The sequence below is a fragment of the Hyperolius riggenbachi genome, chromosome 12 (genome assembly GCF_040937935.1).
Source record: "Hyperolius riggenbachi isolate aHypRig1 chromosome 12, aHypRig1.pri, whole genome shotgun sequence".
NCBI lineage: Eukaryota > Metazoa > Chordata > Amphibia > Anura > Hyperoliidae > Hyperolius > Hyperolius riggenbachi.
In genome coordinates, this window is record NC_090657.1 from 23,657,428 (window position 1) to 23,682,900 (window position 25,473).

Below are 25,473 nucleotides of genomic sequence, written 5' to 3' on the forward strand. Positions count from 1 at the left end.
AAACACATTTTATTTGTAGTAATATATATATTTACATAGAAAGAGGGACAAAGTCCTGAAAGAGGGACAAATGGGGAGGAAAGAGGGACAGAGGGACAGGGCTGCCAAAAAGGGACTGTCCCTCCGAAAAAGGGACATTTGGGAGCTATGTATCCCTGTTCTGCACCCCTGACTGCAGCTTTGCGCTGGAATTTTGTGGTCAGAGCAACCAAGGAGATACAAATAAGAAGAGGAAAAAAACTGTTTTAGGTTCTCTGGCATTAGCAGATTGCGCTTCATCTGCGTTGTGTTATGTGTGTTGTGTGTGTTGTTTTGCTTACTTTTATTAGTGCCACAATGAAGTTCAGCAAAAGTTTCTCAATGTTTTAGCTCTGTCTGTTTCAGCTCATCCCCCAGTTTTTCACACTTCCTTACGTAATGTCTGGTCCAGCCCATTGACTTAGCACTCACACTAGCTGAGACCTTTTTTTTTTTTTTTTTTTTTTACATCTGTCCTCTCAGCCCTCCCCCTTTTCTCCTCCCTCCATCTCTCTCTCACTCTCTCCCACTCAGCCCTGCATCCTTCTGCTGGAGATAGAGCTTGTATTAGAATGTATCTGTGCAGCCGGCATCTAGTCCTCTCTCGGTGGCTCAACCTCTTCATGAAATGCACCCTCTTGGTCTTTATCACTGATCTGCAGCATGCCAGAGCCAACACAGGTAAGGGGCTTCATCCTGTTGTGTGCTCTCCTAACTTTGCTGTTCTGCTCAGAGTTGCTGTTTGGAAATTCAGGAGCTGGCTCCCCTGCTCCAGTTTGGGAATGTGCTGTGCAAGGGATTGACTTTTAATGCTGTCCTTTTGAATTGAGTCTGCTGAGTAGAAGAAATTGGCTAGTGAAGGGAGCTGCTGTGGGATTGAGGTGGCCTAGCAGAGGGGGGAAAGAAAACCCAGGGGTGAGAAAAAATGTGCAGAACTGAGTGAAAGCAGATGTGTATTGGACAGTTTCGTACGATGGGGGAGGTGTAGGAGAAACTTTTGGACATCACTAAAACTTTTTAGGTTGGTACTTCTGAAAAGCAGTTTCTCTCTCCTGAACAAGTTAAGACTTCTCATTGAATCCACCAAACAACACGTGAACAATTAAACTTCTCTTTAGTACTGCGGCTAAGTGCCTAGACGGCTACAATTATGGGTGTGTATTGTCTTTTCCGTGCCGAGAAAGATACCTTTTCATGTGCTAGGCAGAAAGTTTGTATTCTTTTTGTCCTGTGCTGAGATTTTGCTGTGCTACAGACTGGGCCCAGATTCTCTACTTGCCAAGTCATCAGAAAGAGTTATGAGTTTGAATATTATGAAGACATCCTATAACCACTCTTAACTTTTGATTTTCCGCCTGTTTTGGTGAAAGGATTTTCTTCTTGTAGACTGTATGGAAGGCAGCAGAGTCCTGGACCATCGTATGGGTGGGCTTGTAGACTGTATGGAAGGCAGCAGAGTCCTGGACCATCGTATGGGTGGGCTTGTAGACTGTATGGAAGGCAGCAGAGTCCTGGACCATCGTATGGGTGGGATTGTAGACTGTATGGAGGGCAGCAGAGTCCTGTGCCATCGTATGGGTGGGATTGTAGACTGTATGGAAGGCAGCAGAGTCCTGGACCATCGTATGGGTGGGATTGTAGACTGTATGGAAGGCAGCAGAGTCCTGGACCATCGTATGGGTGGGCTTGTAGACTGTATGGAAGGCAGCAGAGTCCTGGACCATCGTATGGGTGGGATTGTAGACTGTATGGAAGGCAGCAGAGTCCTGGACCATCGTATGGGTGGGATTGTAGACTGTATGGAAGGCAGCAGAGTCCTGGACCATAGTATGGGTGGGATTGTAGACTGTATGGAAGGCAGCAGAGTCCTGGACCATAGTATGGGTGGGATTGTAGACTGTATGGAGGGCAGCAGAGTCCTGGACCATCGTATGGGTGGGTTAGTAGACTGTATGGAAGGCAGCAGAGTCCTGGACCATCGTATGGGTGGTATTGAAGACTGTATGGAAGGCAACAGAGTCCTGGATAATCATATGGGTGGGCTTTCAGCTCTCTGGAGAATACTTCTGAAAAAAATGCATTGTGGTCCAACAAGTAACTGTTGCACAATGTTACGTCTGCCTCTCATCCTATTCCAGAATAGAGCAGCTGTGCATTTAAAAGCGACCTTTAAAGAAGCCAGTTTTGGTTGACAGGAAAATAGGCAGACTGTCTAGGAAGCGGTAACGGAAACAGTTCCCTACAGACCAGCAATGGAAAGAAGTCAAGTTTTGGATAGTGTGGGCAGCACAGTGGCATAGTGAATAGCACTGCCTTTGCAGAGCTGGGCCCCTGGTTGAAATCCCAGCCAGGGCACTAAATTCTCAGTTTGTACATACATTCCATGTCTGTGTGGGTTTCCTCCAGACACTCTGGTTTCCTCTCACGTCCCAAAAACATAGAGATAAGTTAAAGTGGACCCAAACCAAACATTTTTTTAATTCAAAATATTTAGTTGCACCAATCTGACACATACAAAGATAAATAAACACTCCTTCAAGCCTATGATCAATTCAGTGCATGCTTTTTACCCTCCCCTTTGCATAACTAGGGTTACACAGGTGGCAGCTATTAGCAACTCCTTCTTTGCTGGACACCACCTACTCCACCAGTCTGCCGGATTCTGTCCCAGCAATATGAAAGGAAGGGAGGGGTTCCTCCAATAAATGTAAAATATTTTATATTTGTCAACATGCAGCTGAACAAAGGCTGCTATTTATTATAATTTAGAAAATATATTTTATTTTTGAAATCATGTATTTTTAATTTGGCACTTTAATTGGCTTACCCTTAGACTACAATGGACATATGCTTATGGCTGATATTAGATTGTGAGCTCCTCTGAGGGACATTTAGTGACATTAATATGTAAAGCGCTGCAGAAGATGGGTTTTTAATACTATTGGAATAATATGTATATTTTGAGAAGTGTGTCAAGAGGTTAGAACCTATTTTTAAGATTTTATTGCTGTTCTTTGCACCCATCTATGACAAATTCCATCACATCCTGTCCAGATAATTAGTGGGGAAGTCTCTCTCCACAGGTAACAGAGACAGCAACAAACAAGTCTCCCCAAATAGTTTTTGTTGTTGTCCGTCATTTCCTATTTCTGGGACTACTGGTTCTATATTAAAGTTACAGAGGAATGGAGGTCCAAGAAATTGTAGGAAAAGGTATCCAGTGGGGAGACAAACAGCTATAAAAACCCGAGGTTGGAATCACAAGCAGTACTTCAAATCAGAAATATTGTGCCCTAGGTTGCAGTTAAACAGACTTGAGTGTCTCCAAAGCAATTTAATGGCCCATACTCACGGGCAACTTTTTGGCCTGTCGCCAGCACACGTGAGCGTGTGTGCGACAGGCCGGCGACAGCTCGTCGCCAGGTCCCTCCGCATACACACGGCGGAGGGACCTGGCAACTGATGCGGCGGAAGCTGTCGCTGTTGCTCCTCCCCCCGCCAGAAGCCCAATGCATTTATTATCTTGTTGCTGTCACTAGTCCGCGTACTGACGCGGACTAGTGACAGTTCCGGCGGAGTTGCGGCGGCGACTGTCACCAGGCGATTGAGCGGTTCAATCGCCCGGCGACAGCAGCGACGAGCGACGGTTCGGGGTGCGCGCCCGTGCAACGCCGCATACTCACGGGCGACCTGTCGCTGCAACACGCGTGCGCCGCGTGTTACGACATTTGTAGCCCGTGCGTATGGGCCATTAGAGGCACTTGAGTCTCTTGGCTATAGGCTATTTAATCTACAGGAGAGGAAAGTTTATTACTACCTCTCATTTATTTTATTATTATTGTCTTATTGATTTTATTATTGAGCTCCTCAACCCACCAGTACTACTTGACTACTTGGAGAATATAATATTCCTCTCCCAAACACGTCAGAAAGGTGTGTGTGTATGTGTGTGTTTTTTAAAGGTATTTTAAAGCCAAACTGATCCAGTAAAGCGGATCCAGTCTCCGCTTCAACGGCTCTGTAGGACTGGTCCACAATGAGAAAACGAATCTGATCACCGGTCGATTGGATCCGTTTTCACTCCGTTGTGACTCCGGTCGGCTGAGCGGGCGGTTGAGGGAGGGTTTCTTACCAAGGCTTCCGTCTCTTCCCCTTGTGTACCACGTCGTGTCACGTGAGCACCATGCTTCCTCCTTCAACCCAGAAGTCTCGTGACTTGAGACGCAAGGGGAAGAGACGGAAGCATGGGTAAGAAACCCTCCCTCACCTGTTCGCTCAGGTACAGTTTAATGAACGGGTGATGACACTAGTCTGCCCATTGTGTAATGACACTAGTCTGCCCATTCACAGCAGAATTGTTCTTAAAGTGAACCTGATCCAAGTAAAATTACTTAAAATAAGCACATGATGTACTTGCAAATGAATATTACATACTTACCTCACCGTCCTTTCCTCTCAGAAGCTCAACAATTTTATTCTTTTATGATTCCTTCCGGTTCTGACAAGACTTTGTTAGAACTGAAATATCAGTTGCTGTCAGTTATAATTGAAAGGACAACTGATGAGCAAGGTAATGTCCATGTTTCCCTATGGCTTAAGTGGGCGATGTTACAGTTTAACAAAGTTCTGAGCCAGTTCCCGGGGCTGATTAAGGGAGACTGCAGGAGGACAGCGAGGGACTCGCGCGTGTTTATGGGCTGGAGGAAGCCCCGGGTGAGTAAAGAATCTTGCATTTCAGAGATCTCTGGTTTACTTTAAGAACATCGCCAGCTTCAGGCCATGATTGCATTAGATAGAACTGAGTGAGACCGGAATGGTTAGGCAAGGAAGCTTGCTGCCCACCTTCAGTTTTGATTTGCCAATTTTACCACCTCCAGTATGAGGGCCAACAGAATTTGAATACAATGGACAGATTGTTTAGGTAAATTCTATTACTTCAGGGAGATGGTAAAATTAGCCAGTGATTGGCTAACCAAAATAGGATGTGTGTACCATGCTTAAGCCTGATCTGGTACATGAATCCAACATTGATTAGCCAATGATAGTGGTTCCTTCTTCACTTATTCAGTTCCCTAGTATCTATTGGCATTTCTCCTCCCCACATACAGTTCCCTGGTGTCTAGTGTTGCTCCATCCCCTATACAGTTCCCTGGTGTCTAGTGTTGCTCTATCCCCTATACAGTTCCCTGGTGCCGAGTGTTGCTTCCTCCCCTATACAGTTCCCTGGTGTCTAGTGTTGTTCCCTCCCCTGTACAGTTCCCTGGTGTCTAGTGTTGCTCCCTCCCCTGTACAGTTCCCGGGTGTCTAGTGTTACTCTCTCCCCTATACAGTTCCCTGGTGTCTAGTGTTGCTCTCTCCCCTATACAGTTCCCTGGTGTCTAGTGTTGTTCTATCCCCTATACAGTTCCCTGGTGTCTAGTGTTACTCCCTCCCCTATACAGTTCCCTGGTGTCTAGTGTTGCTCTATCCCCTATACAGTTCCCTGGTGCCTAGTGTTACTCCCTCCCCTATACAGTTCCCTGGTGTCTAGTGTTGCTCTATCCCCTATACAGTCCCCTGGTGTCTAGTGTTGCTCTATCCCCTATACAGTTCCCTGATGTACAGTGTTGCTCCCTCCCCTATACAGTTCCCTGGTGTCTAGTGTTGCTCCCTCCCCTATACAGTTCCCTGGTGCCTAGTGTTGCTCCCTCCCCTATACAGTTCCCTGGTGCCTAGTGTTGCTTCCTCCCCTATACAGTTCCCGGGTGTCTAGTGTTGCTCTATCCCCTATACAGTTCCCTGGTGTCTAGTGTTGCTCTATCCCCTATACAGTTCCCTGGTGTCTAGTGTTGCTCTCTCCCCTGTACAGTTCCCTGGTGTCTAGTGTTGCTCTATCCCCTATACAGTTCCCTGGTGCCGAGTGTTGCTCCATCCCCTATACAGTTCCCTGGTGCCTAGTGTTGCTTCCTCCCCTATACAGTTCCCTGGTGTCTAGTGTTGCTCCCTCCCCATACAGTTCCCTGGTGTCTAGTGTTGCTCCATCCCCTATACAGTTCCCTGGTGTCTAGTGTTGCTCCATCCCCTATACAGTTCCCTGGTGTCTAGTGTTGTGCTATCCCCTATACAGTTCCCTGGTGTCTAGTGTTGCTCTATCCCCTATACAGTTCCCTGGTGTCTAGTGTTGCTCCCTCCCCTGTACAGTTCCCTGGTGTCTAGTGTTGCTCCCTCCCCTATACAGTTCCCTATTGTCTAGTGTTGCTCCCTCCCCTATACAGTTCCCTGGTGTCTAGTGTTGCTCCCTCCCCTGTACAGTTCCCTGGTGTCTAGTGTTGCTCCCTCCCCTATACAACCCCCTGGTGTCTAGTGTTGCTCTCTCCCCTATACAGTTCCCTGGTGCCGAGTGTTGCTTCCTCCCCTATACAGTTCCCTGGTGTCTAGTGTTGCTCTATCCCCTATACAGTTCCCTGGTGTCTAGTGTTGCTCCCTCCCCTGTACAGTTCCCTGGTGTCTCGTGTTGCTCCCTCCCCTATACAACCCCCTGGTGTCTAGTGTTGCTCTCTCCCCTATACAGTTCCCTGGTGCCGAGTGTTGCTCTCTCCCCTATACAGTTCCCTGGTGTCTAGTGTTGCTCCATCCCCTATACAGTTCCCTGGTGTCTAGTGTTGCTCTATCCCCTATACAGTTCCCTGGTGTCTAGTGTTGCTCCATCCCCTATACAGTTCCCTGGTGTCTAGTGTTGTGCTATCCCCTATACAGTTCCCTGGTGTCTAGTGTTGCTCCATTCCCTATACAGTTCCCTGGTGTCTAGTGTTGCTCCCTCCCCATACAGTTCGCTGGTGTCTAGTGTTGCTCCCTCCCCTATACAGTTCCCTGGTGTCTAGTGTTGCTCCATCCCCTATACAGTTCCCTGGTGTCTAGTGTTGCTCCTTCCCCTATACAGTTCCCTGGTGTCTAGTGTTGTGCTATCCCCTATACAGTTCCCTGGTGTCTAGTGTTGCTCCATTCCCTATACAGTTCCCTGGTGTCTAGTGTTGCTCCCTCCCCATACAGTTCGCTGGTGTCTAGTGTTGCTCCCTCCCCTATACAGTTCCCTGGTGTCTAGTGTTGCTCCATCCCCTATACAGTTCCCTGGTGTCTAGTGTTGCTCCTTCCCCTATACAGTTCCCTGGTGTCTAGTGTTGCTCCATCCCCTATACAGTTCCCTGGTGTCTAGTGTTGCTCCTTCCCCTATACAGTTCCCTTGTGTCTAGTGTTGCTCCATCCCCTATACAGTTCCCTGGTGTCTAGTATTGCTCTATCCCCTATACAGTTCCCTGGTGTCTAGTGTTGCTCCATCCCCTATACAGTTCCCTGGTGTCTAGTGTTGTGCTATCCCCTATACAGTTCCCTGGTGTCTAGTGTTGCTCCATTCCCTATACAGTTCCCTGGTGTCTAGTGTTGCTCCCTCCCCATACAGTTCGCTGGTGTCTAGTGTTGCTCCCTCCCCTATACAGTTCCCTGGTGTCTAGTGTTGCTCCATCCCCTATACAGTTCCCTGGTGTCTAGTGTTGCTCCTTCCCCTATACAGTTCCCTGGTGTCTAGTGTTGCTCCATCCCCTATACAGTTCCCTGGTGTCTAGTATTGCTCTATCCCCTATACAGTTCCCTGGTGTCTAGTGTTGCTCTATCCCCTATACAGTTCCCTGGTGTCTAGTGTTGTTCCTTCCCCTATACAGTTCCCTGGTGTCTAGTGGTGTTCTATCCCCTATACAGTTCCCTGGTGTCTAGTGTTGCTCCCTCCCCTATACAGTTCCCTGGTGTCTAGTGTTCCTCCCTCCCCTATACAGTTCCCTGGTGTCTAGTGTTGCTCTATCCCCTATACAGTTCCCTGGTGTCTAGTGTTGCTCCATCCCCTATACAGTTCCCTGGTGTCTAGTGTTGCTCCCTCCCCTATACAGTTCCCTGGTGTCTAGTGTTGCTCCCTCCCCTATACAGTTCCCTGGTGTCTAGTGTTGCTCTATCCCCTATACAGTTCCCTGGTGTCTAGTGTTGTTCCTTCCCCTATACAGTTCCCTGGTGTCTAGTGGTGTTCTATCCCCTATACAGTTCCCTGGTGTCTAGTGTTGCTCTATCCCCTATACAGTTCCCTGGTGTCTAGTGTTCCTCCCTCCCCTATACAGTTCCCTGGTGTCTAGTGTTGCTCTATCCCCTATACAGTTCCCTGGTGTCTAGTGTTGCTCCATCCCCTATACAGTTCCCTGGTGTCTAGTGTTGCTCCATCCCCTATACAGTTCCCTGATGTCCAGTGTTGCTCCCTCCCCTGTACAGTTCCCTGGTGTCTAGTGTTGCTTCCTCCCCTTTACAGTTCCCTGGTGTCTAGTGTTGTGCTATCCCCTATACAGTTCCCTGGTGTCTAGTGTTGCTCTATCCCCTATACAGTTCCCTGGTGTCTAGTGTTGCTCTATCCCCTATACAGTTCCCTGGTGTCTAGTGTTCCTCCCTCCCCTATACAGTTCCCTGGTGTCTAGTGTTTTTCCATCCCCTATACAGTTCCCTGGTGTCTAGTGTTGCTCTATCCCCTATACAGTTCCCTGATGTACAGTGTTGCTCCCTCCCCTATACAGTTCCCTGGTGTCTAGTGTTGCTCCATCCCCTATACAGTTCCCTGGTGTCTAGTGTTGCTCCCTCCCCTATACAGTTCCCTGGTGTCTAGTGTTGCTCCCTCCCCTATACAGTTCCCTGGTGTCTAGTGTTGCTCCATCGCCTATACAGTTCCCTGGTATCTAGTGTTGCTCCATCGCCTATACAGTTCCCTGGTGTCTAGTGTTGCTCCCTCCCCTATACAGTTCCCTGGTATCTAGTGTTGCTCCATCGCCTATACAGTTCCCTGGTGCCTAGTGTTGCTCCATCCCCTATACAGTTCCCTGGTGTCTAGTGTTGCTCCATCCCCTATACAGTTCCCCATTGTCTAGTGTTGCTCCCTCCCCTATACAGTTCCCTATTGTCTAGTGTTGCTCCCTCCCCTATACAGTTCCCTGGTGTCTAGTGTTGCTCCCTCCCCTATACAGTTCCCTGGTGTCTAGTGTTGCTCCCTCCCCTATACAGTTCCCTGATGTCTAGTGTTGCTCCCTCCCCTATACAGTTCCCTGGTGTCTAGTGTTGTTCCCTCCCCTATACAGTTTCCTGATGTCTAGTGTTGCTCCCTCCCCTATACAGTTCCCTGATGTCTAGTGTTGCTCCCTCCCCTATACAGTTCCCTGGTGTCTAGTGTTGCTCCCTCCCCTATACAGTTCCCTGGTGTCTAGTGTTGTTCCCTCCCCTATACAGTTCCCTGATGTCTAGTGTTGCTCCCTCCCCTATACAGTTCCCTGGTGTCTAGTGTTGCTCTATCCCCTATACAGTTCCCTGGTGTCTAGTGTTGTTCCCTCCCCTATACAGTTCCCTGATGTCTAGTGTTGTTCCCTCCCCTATACAGTTCCCTGATGTCTACTGTTGCTCCATCCCCTATACAGTTCCCTGGTGTCTAGTGTTGCTCCCTCCCCTATACAGTTCCCTGGTGTCTAGTGTTGTTCCCTCCCCTATACAGTTCCCTGATGTCTAGTATTGCTCCATCCCCTATACAGTTCCCTGATGTCTAGTGTTGCTTCCTCCCCTATACAGTTCCTTGATGTCTAGTGTTGCCCCCTCCCCTTTAGAGTTCCCTGGTGCCTATTGGATCCTTCTCCCTCCTTCTCTCCTCCCTATACATAAATCGGCACAGGAAGCGATTCTAGGTACGTAACTCACCTCTCTCTTTGTTCCAGCCCCGTACTAGTCAGCCGCACGCTGAGCTGGCTGGAACGACAGCCCAGGTCATGTGATATGATCTGAACTTGAGCCGCATCAGCTGGGCTGTCATTGCAGCTGCCTCGGTATGCAGCTGTGATCCCTCTGCTGCTGCTCTCCATCCTGTGCCTTCTGCTGCCGCTCTGCTTTGGAACATCTGAGAGGAAGAGGGGAAGGTTGCCACAGTATGCGGGACTTTGCTTCCCAACCCGGGATGGTCCCAGCAAAACCAGGACAGTTGGGAGACATTGACTGCTGCATACTGAGAGACCTATCCGCCACTGCAGCCTCTGTGCTACCCTAAGAGATGCCCATTTTTTCAGCACTGTAGTAAAGTTTTTCCGCTTTGCTTTGTAACATAAAAGCAAAGAGGAAAACAGAGCCTTATTCTGAAGCTGCGGTCGTGAATCCCACAGAAATACATATAGTCTGCTGACATAGCAAATTCTACTATTCTAGATCTGTCTCTGGAATGCGACAAAGCTTTTAGCCACATAGATCTTCTGACTTTCTTTAAAACTCCCTGTGCGATAGCCGTACATTACATAGTTTTGTGATGGAGGTGACAGCTATTCAGCTGAGTCTGATGGAAAACAGATACTCAGAAATTAGAGACAGATGACATGAAGCTTACAGCACTGTAGAGCAGCTGGGGTATGGTTCACTCTGCAGTGACGGGCGTTTACATGCTGCTGGCTGGGGCAGGAAGTCCTGTGTTTGTAAATAAAATGGTTTTGAAAATGTTACGCTTTAATCACAGAGCATTTGGAAGGTCTGAATAGGCTCAAGTGCAGCTGTGATGGCCTTTGTCATGAGCACTGTGTCTTTCGTCCAGACGGAATACGTATGTTGGGAAGGGAGCAGTTCGTATTTTGTAGGTGGGATGCACAGCAATTGCACAGCAATCGCAGCTAAAGTCATCAACTTGTTGCTTTTAAGGTGTCCATACATTACTCTATTTGCGGCATCCATATCCGGCTGACTCATGCATAATGATCGAATCGGGCAGAGAGCAATTCTGCAAGACGGTTGCCGATCGACCGCTTCAACTGATTTCTGGATGAAACGGCCGGAGTGATCGATTCGGTATGGTGAAAAGATCTTGCTGTCAGGGGCACAGTGGTGCTGGCGTTCAATATGTCTACTGTTAGATTCTCTGGCCGCTCATGGCAGAACGCCGAGACCCACGCTGAGGCGCAAGCCTCTGGGTCTCGGCCTGTCTCTGACGTCACTGGAGCGCATGGCGCTCAGCTTCCATTGGATAAGCGGCGGACACGCTCTCATACTGAGCGCGCTCCGCTGCTGTAAACCATGACCACGTGCGTGCACAGCATGTCAGCTGGCCTGCTGACACGCTTTCTGTGGATTGGTCACTTTGGATTCCTTTAGTTTTCATTGGTTTAGTGCTACTATAAATGTAAGGTGAGCGCCCTCAGTTATCGCCCGTGATAGCCAATGCTGGGCTTGTTGCTGAAATTGCGCTCACACCAAGTGTTTGTCTTGTCTCTTGACTAAGCTTCTTCTATATTGGATACTTCGTTACCGACCCGGCTTGTTAAAGGATTCACATGTACGCTGCCTGCATTGACCCTGGCCTGATTGACCTTGCATATGTCTAGTGATTTCTTCAGCCATTCCCTGTTACCTTTTCTTCGTCTGGATTGCTCCAATCTTTAGTCCTCAGGTGACTATTCAGTATACTGGATACATTGCGTTACTGTGTTTGGTGTTTGCTGTCTGCCAGCCTTTATGCTACATCTGCCTGCAGGGTATTGTAGATTGTATTCGGCAGGAGCTTTCGCATGTGTTAGAGCTGGGTTATATGTCAGTCATATGGGCATACAGTCTGACTCATAGCAGGTTATTAGGCAAGTCTGACCTCTACGATGGATGGAGCCGGCGGACCCCAGGCTCGTCTCCCCCATGTAATGTGCACCCTCCTCCCGGGCCTTTAGGCTACTTGCACACCAAGACGTTGCGTTAGGTGCTACGTTAAGGTCGCATAACGTGCACCTAACACAACGTATGGTGCTGCAAGAGCCGACGGTAGAGTGAGCCGCGTTAGGCGGCTCGATTCCTATAATGTCTCCCAGAGTGGCGCTGATTGGCCAGCGGGTCCACGTGATGCGGAGCGAGACACTCCGCATCACGTGGTCCCGCCGGCCAATCAGCGCCCGCCAGTGCAGTGAATATTAAGTAGCCATGTGCGCGGCTACTGTAGCTGGCTCTCCCCGCCTCCTCTCCGCCCCCCACTGCGCATGTGCAAACAGTCTAACGCGGCTATAGCCGCTCCAATGCCGTAGCATGCTGCACTCTGCGGAGAACGTGCAGCGTTACATGTAACGCAACGTGGGCAGTGTGAACAGCCCACTTGTGTTACATTGCTGTGCGTTGGGGGAGCGTTACAGGCGCACTAACGTGCGCCTGTAACGTCTTGGTGTGTAGCCTTATTGAATGTGGAAGCAGCTCACCTAACCGATGCGTACCTCCTCTCCATCATTCCAGTACTCCGAGATCCAGTCTCATGCAAAGCAAGTAAAAACTGCGTCAGATGTTTCGGCACAGCCGGCGCCACCATAGGCTGTAATAGGAATTATGGGTAAAGTGGCGCTCAAACAGTAATTTGGGCACTGTCAAAAGACGGTGCCCAAATTGCTATAAAAACAGAGTAATCTCCCACTGTCCACAGCGACCTGCCAGGGGAATAGAAATGAACAACACTGCCGTGACTTTTGCAGGAGCAAGGTGAGACTTTTTTATCTTTACCCTGTGCCCAAGTTTCCTCGGGATGGAGAGAAGACACTAGAGGATGCTCATGGTGGATAGGTGAGCTTCTTCACACTCGCGGGCCCAGGGGGAGAAGGACAGAACATGGGGTGGGGGGGGAGGCGGCAGGGGAGGCGGTTTTGGCTGTAGGTACATTTCCAGTAGATTTCCCCCTGAAATCTATGTGTAGTGTGCGGGCAGGTAATAGATCCCTCAGGATCTCTCAGACGGTCGTTCTGGTGGCCATCAACTAGTGCATGGCCACCTTAAAGTGAAACAAAGCAGCCTCATGTATTTTACCATATATATCAATGGGGAACATTAGTCCTACCCTGCTCTCTGTTTCATTCTTCACTGCTCAGCCTGCTTGTTAGCAGCCGTGATAAAATCCCCGACTAAGCATTCAATCTGGCTTTGCTCAGGAATCATTATAGCTGAGTCATTATAGCAGAGCCAGAAGGGGGCAGGCTTGGGCTTGAAAAGACATCAGAGAAGACAGACTCGGCTATAATGATTCCTGAGCAAAGCCAGACTGAATGCTCAGTCAGGGATTTTATCAGGGCTGATAACAAGCAGGCTGAGCAGTGAAGAATGAAACCGAGAGCAGGGTCGGTGTTTTCTCTAATGTTCCCACTGATATATATGGTAAAATACATGAGGGTGCTTCATCTCTGGTTCACTTTAAGGTGGGATGCATAATTAAAATGCTCAACGACTATACAATCTTGATTGTACAATCTTGCCTAATCTTATTACATCAATCAAAAATGTACCATCAGCCAAACTTTTTTTTTTTCTCTTTAACAAACACCACATAATAGAAGACCAATAATGTTTCTGACTGAAGTCTGACTGGAGTAGCTGCATGCTTGTTTCAGGTGTGTGATGAAGACACTACTGATGCCAGAATGATCAGCAGGCTTGCCAGGCAACTGGTATTTGTTAATAAAATATGGCAACTTTGAAATAAATATGGCAACTGCCATATGCTCCTCACTTTAGGTTCCCTTTTAATCCTCCTTGGGGTAGGGACAAGCCCGACTCATCCAGGGAAGAATAGCTGAAAACAGTATGGACGAGACAAGACAAGACAAGACAAATAACATTTATATTGCGCTTTTCTCCTTGCGGACTCAAAGCACCAGAGCAGAGCAGCAGCCACTAGGGCGCGCTCTATTGGCAGTAGCAGTGTAAGGGAGACTTGCCAAAGGTCTCCTACTGAATTAGTGCTGGCTTACTGAACAGGCAGAGCCGAGATTCGAACCCTGGTCTCCTGTGTCAGAGGCAGAGCGCTTAACCATTACACCATCAGCCAACTGCCAAGTCAGGCTCGTCCAGCAGTTTTAGGCAGGGTTCCTTTTTTTCACTTTGAAATTTGTGTTCGTGTGCAAATTTTCACGTGATCTGGAACCCTGCATGCAAAAATAAGCACACAAACGTGAATTTTAATGAAAAAAGAATGCATGCAAGAAAACTGCACGTTTTCTGCCAAAAACCTGAGGCGTGGGGAGATTTTGACCTGGAAGAAATTTACATTAGATTTATTTTTTATTCATGGTTTTCTGTTTGAAAGTTTTATTATACTCAAAATGTATACTAGACCCTTGCTTGACACATTTTGGTAAGTGACAGGCAAACATTTTATGAAAATTAATTAAACCACTTTTTGCACAGAGATCCAGCAGAAAATGATTGCTTAGGACCCATTCACACTTGCTGATCGCAAAACGCTAGCAATTTTGCTAGCGATTTGCTCTGGCTTTTTTTTGGCGATTAACACCCAAAAAAAATCACCATTCACACCTGACGGGAAATCGCCTGAAAATGGTGCAGGCTACACGTTTGCGTTTTGCGTTTTTGGGCGATTTGCAGCGATTAGCGCAAATCGCCCAAATGAGAACGGGCCCATAGACTTTTATTACCCTAGCGCTTTGAAAAGCGCCAGCGTTTGAGCGTTTTGCTGAAATCGCCGGCAAAAGGCTCAAGTGTGAATGGGGCCTCAGGAGGTTATTGCACAGCTTGGGTATAAGGCCTAGCCATATATGATGTTCGTAACCTTGACTTTTATATGTCAAGGCAACATAGGAGTCTCATTCTAGCAGAGCAGTTTAAATGGGCGTGAATCTCGTTCTGTTGAAAGGGTGCCCACTTTAACCCCCTTGGCGGTATGAAAAATACCGCCAGGGGGCAGCGCAGCAGTTTTTTTTAAATTTTTTTTTTTTTAAATCATGTAGCGAGCCGAGGGCTCGCTACATGATAGCCACTGCTCAGCGGCATCCCCCCAGCCCCGCCGATCGCCTCCGGCGATAGGCGATCAGGAAATCCCGTTCAAAGAACGGGATTTCCTGGAGGGCTTCCCCCGTCGCCATGGCGACGGGGCGGAATGACGTCACCGACGTCAGCGACGTCGGGACGTCATTGGGAGACCCGATCCACCCCTTGGCGCTGCCTGGCACTGATTGGCCAGGCAGCGCAGGGGTCTGGGGGGGGGGAGGCGCGCGCCGCACCGGATAGCGGCGATCGGGCGCGCGGCGGCGGCGATCGGGGTGCTGGCGCAGCTAGCAAAGTGCTAGCTGCGTCCAGCAAAAAAAAAATTATGTAAATCGGCCCAGCAGGGCCTGAGCGGCACCCTCCGGCGGCTTACCCCGTGTCACACACGGCGTTACCGCCAAGGAGGTTAATAGCGGGTGCCAGGTCCGCCGGCTACACCTGTGGTTATAGCGGGCATCCGGGGTTAAAGCGGACCTAAACCCAGGACTTCCGCTCTGCTCAAAGAGGAATGTAATAATATCCTTTACAAAATAAAAAAATTTTCCCAACAAGTTAATGGAATTATTCAGGGCTGTAGAGTCGCTACAAAAATCATCTGACATCAACTCCGACTCCTCAGTTTATGAAAGCTCTGACTCCAGGTACTCAAAATGGCTCAGACTTCTTAGTTTGATACTTACCAGGGCTGTGGAGTTGGTACAAAAATCATCAGACACCGACTCCTCAGCTTATGAAACCACCGACTCCAACTCCGGGTACCCAAAATGGCTCAGATTCCTCGACTCTGAATCCGACTTCACAGCCCTGGTTTTATTTGAACACTAATTTTAAAAAATGTGCTTAAATAAAATGTAGTGCTTAAATAACATCCTATCCATTAACTTGGTGTCGTTCATGTAGAGAGGTAAGAATACCTCCTAAAGTTAATATAAATTACAATCAGAGATGGATTAGGGTGTAATCGGGCCCTCAGCAAGGTAGTAGATTCGGGCCTCCTTGTGGTATTTTTGGTAAGCTGAAGTGGAGGGTTATCAGAGAAGGTGGCAAGTAGGCCCCTTGACACAGACTGGGCCCCAGGCACCTGCCTAGGTTGCTTACTGCATAATTCTGCTCTGATTATAAGTACAGTATATACATCACTGATTGGCCGCCTCCTACCCTGCAAGTCTATTTATAGTCACACCACCTCATGACTTTTTAAGATATTCCACAATTTTATTTTATGTTTAAATCTACTTTTTACGTTTTAACAGTTTTATTGTTTTTGCTCAATGACACATTCATTGAAGTAAGCAGAGCTAAAATCTATGAACTCTTGTCCTTTTTATCTCTATCTCCAACTACAAGGGCTGGTTCACACGGATGGCAGGCGGCGTCGGGGCAGCCGGAAGCCGCATCGCCCTGTGACGTCGCGTTCGGTGGCGGCGGTACAGTGATTATCTGCTTCCGGTCGCACGATGCTAAACGCTCCCATTCACTTGAATGGGAGCGTTTAGTCGACGGGTCCTGAATGATTGGCGGTAAACGCCTCCAAGCGTCCGTGTGGACAAGCCCTTAAAGGGATACTTAAGTCAAATAAAATAAATGAGTTTTACTCACATGGGGCTTCCCTCAGCCCCCTGCAGCTGTCCGGTGCCCTCGCAGCATCGCTCCGATCCTCCTGTCCCCGCTGGCAGCTCCTTCCGGTTTCGGCGACAGCCGCCGATAGGCTGGGAACGCGAGTGATTCTTCGCGTTCCCAGCCGCTATATCACCCTCTATGCTGTTATTGCGGCCTTTTTGCCGCAATAACAGCATAGAGGGCGCTATTGTGGCTGGGAACGCGAAAAATCACTCGCGTTCCCAGCCTGTCGGTGGCTGTCGCTGAAACCGGAAGGAGCTGCCAGCGGGGACAGGAGGATCGGAGCGATGCTGCGAGGGCACCGGACAGCTGCAGGGGGCTGAGGGAAGCACCAGGTGAGTAAAACTCATTTTTTTTTATTTGACTTAAGTATCCCTTTAGACATTTTCATAGCAGAAAATGGCTTCTGAGAGCAGGAAGCGCTCAGAAGCCGTTTTATAGTTGGAATTTGTTATCAGTGAGGGTCACACTGTAGTCACTTCCTGCCTGAGTCAGGACTGAGTCAGCCACTTACATACCTGATATTTAACTCTTTCAGGCAGAGCAAGAAAAAAAGGAACACAGCATAGTTATTTGAGTGCTAGGCACTGTACATACACATGTCTATCTAATCATGTCACCTCGGGTATCCTTTAAGAGATCGCTTGTTCTTCTCCTGGATGGTATTGCGTTTTTATTAGAACATTAATCATGAAATTGTGAAAGCCTAGTAGTCAGGTTTTTTTTGTAGTTTATTTGTTAATATCATAATTGACCAAACCTGTACATTACGTCAGTCAAAAGTTAATATAATAATTTCTTTACAAACGAAAACCCATGAGTTGAGCAGTGGTCAGTAAAGCACCCTGTAATTGTGTCCAGCTGTCAGCAGAGTGATTGAAGGGCTGGACACATCCCCCCCAGTCACTGTTTACTGTGTCAACCTAGGATGTTTTTCTGCACAGCTAACCTTATTGTGTTTATACATTTGGCAGAGCAGGCAGTTTGTTTAGGCTGCCTCCATATATTTACATACAGATATAGGTATTATCCATCTGCCCTCAAGGCTTCCCACTGGCCATCAGCACTATAAATATCAATGCTTGCCTCAGACAAGGCTTCTTGGTCCTCCTTAGCTGTAATTGTGCTGTCAGAATGAGATGCTGGTGGTTTCTTCCGTCTGAAATGACAATAGCCCTGTCCTGCAAGTGATCGATTACTTCCCGATGGAATATTGTTCCAAGTAGCAGTGATACTGTGATAATCGATTCCGATTCCTTTGCACAGGGACTTAGCAATAACCATAGCAGCTGCCTGGGAGGCCCTTCAGCAAAGGGGGCTCAGTGGGTATTTGATGTAGTCACTATTCGCTTTCTTGTTTCTTCACCCTCTGACTTTGTCTCAGTGCCCATGAACTATGTGCAGTGTTGAATGCATGAGAATGTAAATTACCCAATTAACTTATATCCATAGGGTAAGGGAAGGTGGCATTTCTTAAGAGTTCCTACATCTGAGGGCCCCAAGGTTTTCTATGGGGCCCTATGATCTCTAGCTACGCCACTGCCTTTGCAGTTGTAAATTAGGGACGTTCAGAAGCTAACATGCAAACTCTGGTTTCCTCCCTATGATGGTATGGTATTTATCCTAGGAGCAGCTGGACAGTGTATTGGTTAAAGATGTTGCCTTTGATGTATGGGTTTAGCCTCTGACCAGGGTTTGAATCCTGGCTCAAGCCAGCACATAAAATAGTAAAGCTCAATACTCGCCTGAAATCAATCGGGAAACCTCACAGCGACTCCCCCTGATGAACAAGGTTCCCCGATCCATCTTCCTCTCCGCGGGAACACGTGACGGTACACAACAGGCGCGAATGGCAAGTCAAGTGACCAAGCTACTTTGCACGCGAGTCATCAGGTATGTTAAAGATCTGATCAGTCGTAATAGCCATGCATTGCCAAACGTCGTTCGTGTAGTCGCGTGCCTTTACCCACATTGCAAGACTGCGGAAACGATAGTTTCACTCAAAACTTGTTAGAAAAATTGCTGTGAAAATCGTGTAGGTATGGACCTTTAGGAGTCTTTAGGGCAAGGCTCTCCTGGTTGCCCGTAGAGAGTGCTCTATGTGGCTGCAACTTGCTGAACATCTTTGAGTCCGCCAGAGAAGAGCGCGATATAAATGTGGTAAGTCTTGTCCTCCCACATTGAAAAAACGTACAGATAAGTTAATTGGCTTCCCTCTTCCTCCCCCCCCCCCCTCCCCTTTTCACATTGTCCCTATACATATGACTATGGTAGGGATTAGATGGTGAGCTCCTTCTGAGGGACAGTTAAGCAGCCCATACACTCAGCCGATTTTCTGGCCGACCGATCGATCGCGATCGATCGATCGATCGATCGATCGCAAATCGGTTGGCCAATCGACCGATCGACGGCCGATTTCGATCGATTTCGATGGATTTCCATCGAACTAGCAGGGTGGAAAATTTAGGTCGATCTGATGAGATTGCTTATCAGTTTGCATTGACCTTAATGGAAATCTGATGGCAAAAAAATGCCATCAGATCGAATTTCAACAGATTTCAAACTGAAATCTATTGGAATTCTATCCTGGTAAAAAATGTTCTAAAAACGCATCAGATAGATCATCAGATGCATTTCTTATCTGTCTGCTGCCAATCTGACGAGTGTATGGGCACCTTAAGTCACACAATTACAGTGGGCAACCTTGTTAATTGTCATGATTTTCCTGTATTAATCATTGGTTGTTACAATAAAAAATGTCAGTTAAATATATCATGTAGGAGACACACAGTGATATTTGAGTTAAGTGAAATTACGTTTATTGGATTTACAGAAAGTGCGCAATATTTGTTTAAAATTACGCAGGTGCATACATTTGGGCACTGTTTAGAACTAATTATTGGAACTCAAATTGGCTTAGTAAGCTCAGTGACCCCTGACCTACATACACAGGTGAATCCAATTATGAGAAAGAGTATTTAAGGGGGTCATTTGTAATTAATCCCCCTCTTTTAATTTTCTCTGAAGAGTAGCAAAATGGGGGGCTCAAAACAACTCTCAAATGACCTGAAGACAAAGATTGTTCACCATCATGGTTTAGAGGAAGGATACAGAAAGCTGTCTGAGATTTCAGCTGTCTGTTTCCACAGTTAGGAACTTATTGAGGAAAGGGAAGACCACAGGCTCAGTTCAAGTTAAGGCTTGAAGTGGCAGACCAAGAAAAATCTTGGATAGACAGAAGCGACAAATGGTGAGAACAGTCGGAGACAACCCACAGACCAGCACCAAAGACCTACAACATCATCTTGCTGCAGATGGAATCACTATGCATCGTTCAACCATTCTGCGCATTTTACACAAGGAGATGCTATATTCGAGAGTGATGCAGAGGAAGCATTTTCTCCACCCACAGCACAAAGGCACTTGAGGTATCCTAAAACACATTTGGACAAACCAGCTTCATTTTGGAATAAGGTTCTGTGGACTGATTAAACTAAAATTGAGTTATTTGGGCATAACAAGGGGCGTTATGCATGGAGGAGAAATAACACAGCATTCCAAGAAAAACACCTGCTACCTACAGTAAAATATGGTGGTGGTTCCATCATGCTGTGGGGCTGTATGGCCAGTGCAGGGACTGGGAATCTTGTAAAAGTTGAGGGACGCATGGATTCCACTCAGTATCAGCAGATTCTGGAGACCAATTCCAGGAATCAGTGACAAAGCTGAAGCTACGCCGGGGCTGGATCTTTCAACAAGACAACAATCCTAAACATTGCTCAAAATCCACTAAGGCATTCATGCAGAGGAACAAGTACAATGTTCTGGAATGGCCATCTCAGCCCCCAGACCTGAATATAATTGAAAATCTGTGGTGTGAGTTAAAGAGAGCTGTCCATTAGAGTTGGGCCGAACCTCCGATTTTAGGTTCGCGAACCGGGTTCGCGAACTTTCGCGGAACGTTCGGTTCGCGTTAAAGTTCGCGAACCGCAATAGACTTCAATGGGGATGCGAACTTTGAAAAAAAAAAATAATTATGCTGGCCACAAAAGTGATGGAAAAGATGTTTCAAGGGGTCTAACACCTGGAGGGGTGCATGGCGGAGTGGGATACACGCCAAAAGTCCCCGGGAAAAATCTGGATTTGACGCAAAGCAGCGTTTTAAGGGCAGAAATCACATTGAATGCTAAATGACAGGCCTAAAGTGCTTTAAAACATCTTGCATGTGTATACATCAATCAGGTAGTGTAATTAAGGTACTGCTTCACACTGACACACCAAACTCACCGTGTAACGCACCGCAAACAGCTGTTTGTACTAGTGACGGCCGTGCTGGACTGGTGCGCACCATGGCGAGAGTGCAGGTTTTGGTGGCTTTACAGCCCATATGGTCGGCCTGGCTGATGTAGCTGAATGACAGAACAGTGACTGTCCAGCTGATCAAATTTGGTCTGACCACAATGAAGCAACGACCTTATTATCTTTTGTGTGCCCCCCGAGACACTCATCTAGGCGCCGGTCATTGCTTCATTGTGATACGCAAGCCCCTTCACCACGGCAAGGTAATGATCACGAAGGGGAATGGGCGCATGTACATGCCTTTTCTTTTGTTGTTGCAGCTGCCCTCAGTGCAGCCAGAAAAATTAGGCAGTCATGTACACGCACCATAAAAATTATTACAGCGGCCGCTGCTAGCAGCGGCCTAAAAAATTCAGCAATCCGCCTGGAGTCCCGGACCCTGTTGGTGGTGGCGGAGAAGGTAGTGAAGCGGCCTGCAGGCAGACATGCTGTGTGGAGGGACTGGGAGCGACTTAGTCTTTTTGGGGCAGGCCAGGCAGCCAGTCACACGGCGTGCAGGCAGAGATGCTGTGTGTGCGGGGACTGACTTAGTCTTGGGGCGGGCAGCAGCCCTCCGGGATCCATGCCTCATTCATTTTGATAAAGGTGAGGTACTTAACACTTTTGTGACTTAGGCGACTTCTCTTCTCTGTGACAATGCCTCCAGCTGCGCTGAAGGTCCTTTCTGACAGGACGCTTGCGGCAGGGCAGGAGAGAAGTTGGATGGCAAATTGGGACAGCTCTGGCCACAGGTCAAGCCTGCGCACCCAGTAGTTCAAGGGTTCCTCATCGCTGTTCACAGCAGTGTCTACATCCACACTTAAGGCCAGGTAGTCGGCTACCTGCCGTTCCAGGCGTTGGTGGAGGGTGGATCCGGAAGGGCTACGGCGAGGCGTTGGACTAAAGAACGTCCGCATGTCCGACATCACCATGAGATCGCTGGAGCGTCCTGTCTTTGACTGCGTGGACACGGGAGGAGGATTAGTGGCAGTGGTACCTTGCTGGCGTTGTGCCGTCACATCACCCTTAAAGGCATTGTAAAGCATAGTTGACAGCTGGTTCTGCATGTGCTGCATCCTTTCCACCTTCCGGTGAGTTGGTAACAGGTCCGCCACTTTGTGCCTGTACCGAGGGTCTAGTAGTGTGGCCACCCAGTACAGCTCATTCCCCTTGAGGTTTTTTATACGGGGGTCCCTCAACAGGCAGGACAGCATAAAAGACGACATCTGCACAAAGTCGGATCCAGTACCCTCCATCTCCTCTTGCTCTTCCTCAGTGACGTCAGGTAAGTCAACCTCCTCCCCCCAGCCGCGAACAATACCACGGGAAGGTTGAGCAGCACAAGCCCCCTGCGACGCCTGCTGCGGTTGTTCTCCTGCCGCTGTCCCCTCCTCCTCCTCCTCCCCCAAAGAAACACCTTGCTCATCATCCTCTGAGTCTGACTCGTCTTCTGCACACGACCTCTCTTCTTCCTCCTCCTCCCCCCTCTGTGCTGCCGCAGGTGTTGAGGAAACAGCTGGGTCTGATGAAAATTGGTCCCATGCCTGTTCCTGTCGTAACGGTTCCTGGTCACGCTCATTCGCAGCTTCATCCGCCACTCTACGCACAGCACGCTCCAAGAAGTACGCGTAGGGAATTAAGTCGCTGATGGTGCCCTCACTGCGGCTCACCAGGTTGGTCACCTCCTCAAACGGCCGCATGAGCCTGCATGCATTTTTCATCAGTGTCCAGTTGTCGGGCCAGAACATCCCCATCTTCCCAGACTGTTTCGTTCTACTCCAGTTGTAGAGGTACTGGGTGACGGCTTTCTTCTGTTCTAGCAGGCGGGAGAACATGAGCAGGGTCGAGTTCCAGCGAGTGGGGCTATCGCAAATGAGGCGTCTCACCGGCATGTTGTTTTTACGCTGAATTTCTGCAAATCGTGCCATGGCTGTGTAAGAGCGCCTCAAATGCCCACAGAACTTCCTGGCCTGCTTCAGGACATCCGCTAAGCCAGGGTACTTTGCCACAAATCTTTGAACCACTAGATTCATGACATGTGCCATGCAGGGTATGTGTGTCAGCTTCCCCATATGCAAAGCGGCAAGCAGATTGCTGCCGTTGTCGCACACCACGTTGCCTATCTCCAGGTGGTGCGGGGTCAGCCACTCATCCACCTGTTTCTTAAGAGCAGCCAGGAGAGCTGCTCCAGTGTGACTCTCCGCTTTGAGACAAGCCATGTCTAAGATGGCGTGACACCGTCGTACCTGGCATGCAGCATAGGCCCTGCGGAGCTGGGGCTGTGTAGCTGGAGAGGAGAACTGCCACTCAGCCAAGGAGGAGGAGGAGGACAGCGAAGAGCATGTAGCAGGAGGAGAGGAGGTGGCAGGAGGCCTGCCTGCAAGCCGTGGAGGTGTCACAATTTGGTCCGCCGCTTTCTGCTTGCCATCGTTCACCACCAGGTCCACCCAATGGGCTGTGTAGGTAATGTAGCGGCCCTGCCCGTGCTTGGCAGACCAGCCATCCGTGGTCAGGTGTACCCTTGACCCAACGCTCTTCGCAAGAGATGACACCACTTGCCTCTCAACTTCACGGTGCAGTTGGGGTATGGCCTTTCTCGAAAAATAAGTGCGGCCTGGCATCTTCCACTGCGGTGTTCCGATGGCCACAAATTTACGGAAGGCCTCAGAGTCCACCAGCCGGTATGGTAACAGCTGGCGAGCTAACAGTTCCGCCACGCCAGCTGTCAGACGCCGGGCAAGGGGGTGACTGGCCAAAAGTGGCTTCTTCCGCTCAAACATTTCCTTCACGGACACCTGACTGCTGCTGTGGGCAGAGGAGCAGGAACCGCTCAAGGGCAGAGGCGGAGTGGAGGAGGGTGCCTGTGAAGGTGCAAGGGAGAAAGCGGCAGAAGCAGATGATGCACCTGAAGGAGGAAGAGGAGAAGGAGGGTGACTTTTCTTTTGTGTGCTGCTGCTGCTTTTGCTCAGGTGGCCATCCCATTGCTGTTTGTGCCTTTTCTCCAGGTGCCTTCGTAAGGCACTTGTCCCTACGTGAGTGTTGGCCTTTCCACGGCTCAATTTTTGTTGGCAGAGCGAACAGATGGCTTTGGTCCGATCTGAGGCACACACATTAAAAAAATTTCCACACCGCTGAGCCACCCTGGGATGTGGGCACTATGGGGACCTCAGCAGCTGATGCTGAAGGGCAAGTTGGCTGGCTGTACATAGGTGGCGATACATGGTGCCGGACTCTGCCACCAGCTGTTTCTGACGAAGAGCTGCCCCAGCTTCTTTCAGCAACTTCTCTCCTCCTACTACTCTCTGACTCCCCCTCTGAACTGTCCCCCTCTTCATCTCCTCTATTGGGAACATACAGAGGATCCCTATTACCGTCATCATCGTAGTCATCCTGCCCAGCTTCGCTTGCCTCAGACAAATCCAAACTTGCACCATCAGTAGGTCCTTCATCCTCCTGACACGTTACATCCATAGTGTTGCCGCGTAACTCAGACATATTAGCTGGTGAAAATTCATCTGGCTGTAACAACAATGGCTGTGCATCAGTGATTTCAACACTAAATAATTCTTGCGAAGTGTCAAATGCAGCGGAAGTGGTGCTAGTAGTAGCGCTGGTGGCTGAGCAAGATGAGGTGTTCTGTGTCGCTAAATACTCAACCACGTCCTGACAATCTTGGGAGGTGATGGGACGTGCCTTCTTCCGAGCACTGTACTGTGGGCCAGGTCCACACGAAATTACATTTACACGACCTCGCGCAGACCTGCCGGGTGGCCTTCCTCTGCCTCTGCCACTACCTCTTCCTCTTCCTCTACCTGTTTTGTCCATATCGGGTATGCACGGAGTGGTATATCACACTGCGTGCACTCACGTAGGTAGGTGGGTTCACTTAACTGCACAGGTATGCGCACTGATGCGGTGGGTTCACTGAACAGTACAGGTACACAGTGGCAGGTTCACTGAACACAACAGGTATGCAGTGGCGGGTTCACTGAACAGGTATACAGTGGCGGGTCCACTGAACAGAACAGGTATACAGTGGCGGGTTCACAGAACAGGTATGCAGTGGCAGGATCACTGAACACAATAGGTATGCAGTGGCGTGTTCACTAAACAGGTATACAGTGACGGGTCCACTGAACAGAACAGGTATACAGTGGCGGGTCCACTGAACAGAACAGGTATACAGTGGCGGGTCCACTGAACAGAACAGGTATACAGTGGCGGGTTCACAGAACAGGTATACAGTGGCGGGTCCACTGAACAGAACAGGTATACAGAGGCGGGTTCACAGAACAGGTATGCAGTGGCAGGATCACTGAACACAATAGGTATGCAGTGGCGTGTTCACTAAACAGGTATACAGTGGCGGGTCCACTGAACAGAACAGGTATACAGTGGCGGGTTCACTGAACAGGTATACAGTGGCGGGTCCACTGAACAGAACAGGTATACAGTGGCGGGTTCACAGAACAGGTATGCAGTGGCAGGATCACTGAACACAATAGGTATGCAGTGGCGTGTTCACTAAACAGGTATACAGTGGCGGGTCCACTGAACAGAACAGGTATACAGTGGCGGGTCCACTGATTAGAACAGGTATACAGTGGCGGGTCCACTGAACAGAACAGGTATACAGTGGCGGGTTCACAGAACAGGTATGCAGTGGCAGGTTCACTG

General features: G+C 48.8%; 1 protein-coding gene across 1 annotated transcript in view; it reads left to right on the top strand.

The window, feature by feature from the left end:
* The first annotated feature begins 561 nt into the window (after positions 1-561).
* MRC2 (mannose receptor C-type 2) overlaps positions 562-25,473 on the top strand; it is a 214,878-nt gene continuing 189,966 nt past the window's right edge. Inside the window, exon 1 of the mRNA XM_068261975.1 lies at positions 562-699. Coding sequence (XP_068118076.1) covers positions 591-699 — 109 coding nt within the window. The 5' untranslated portion in view covers positions 562-590. The remainder of the gene's footprint in view (positions 700-25,473) is intronic.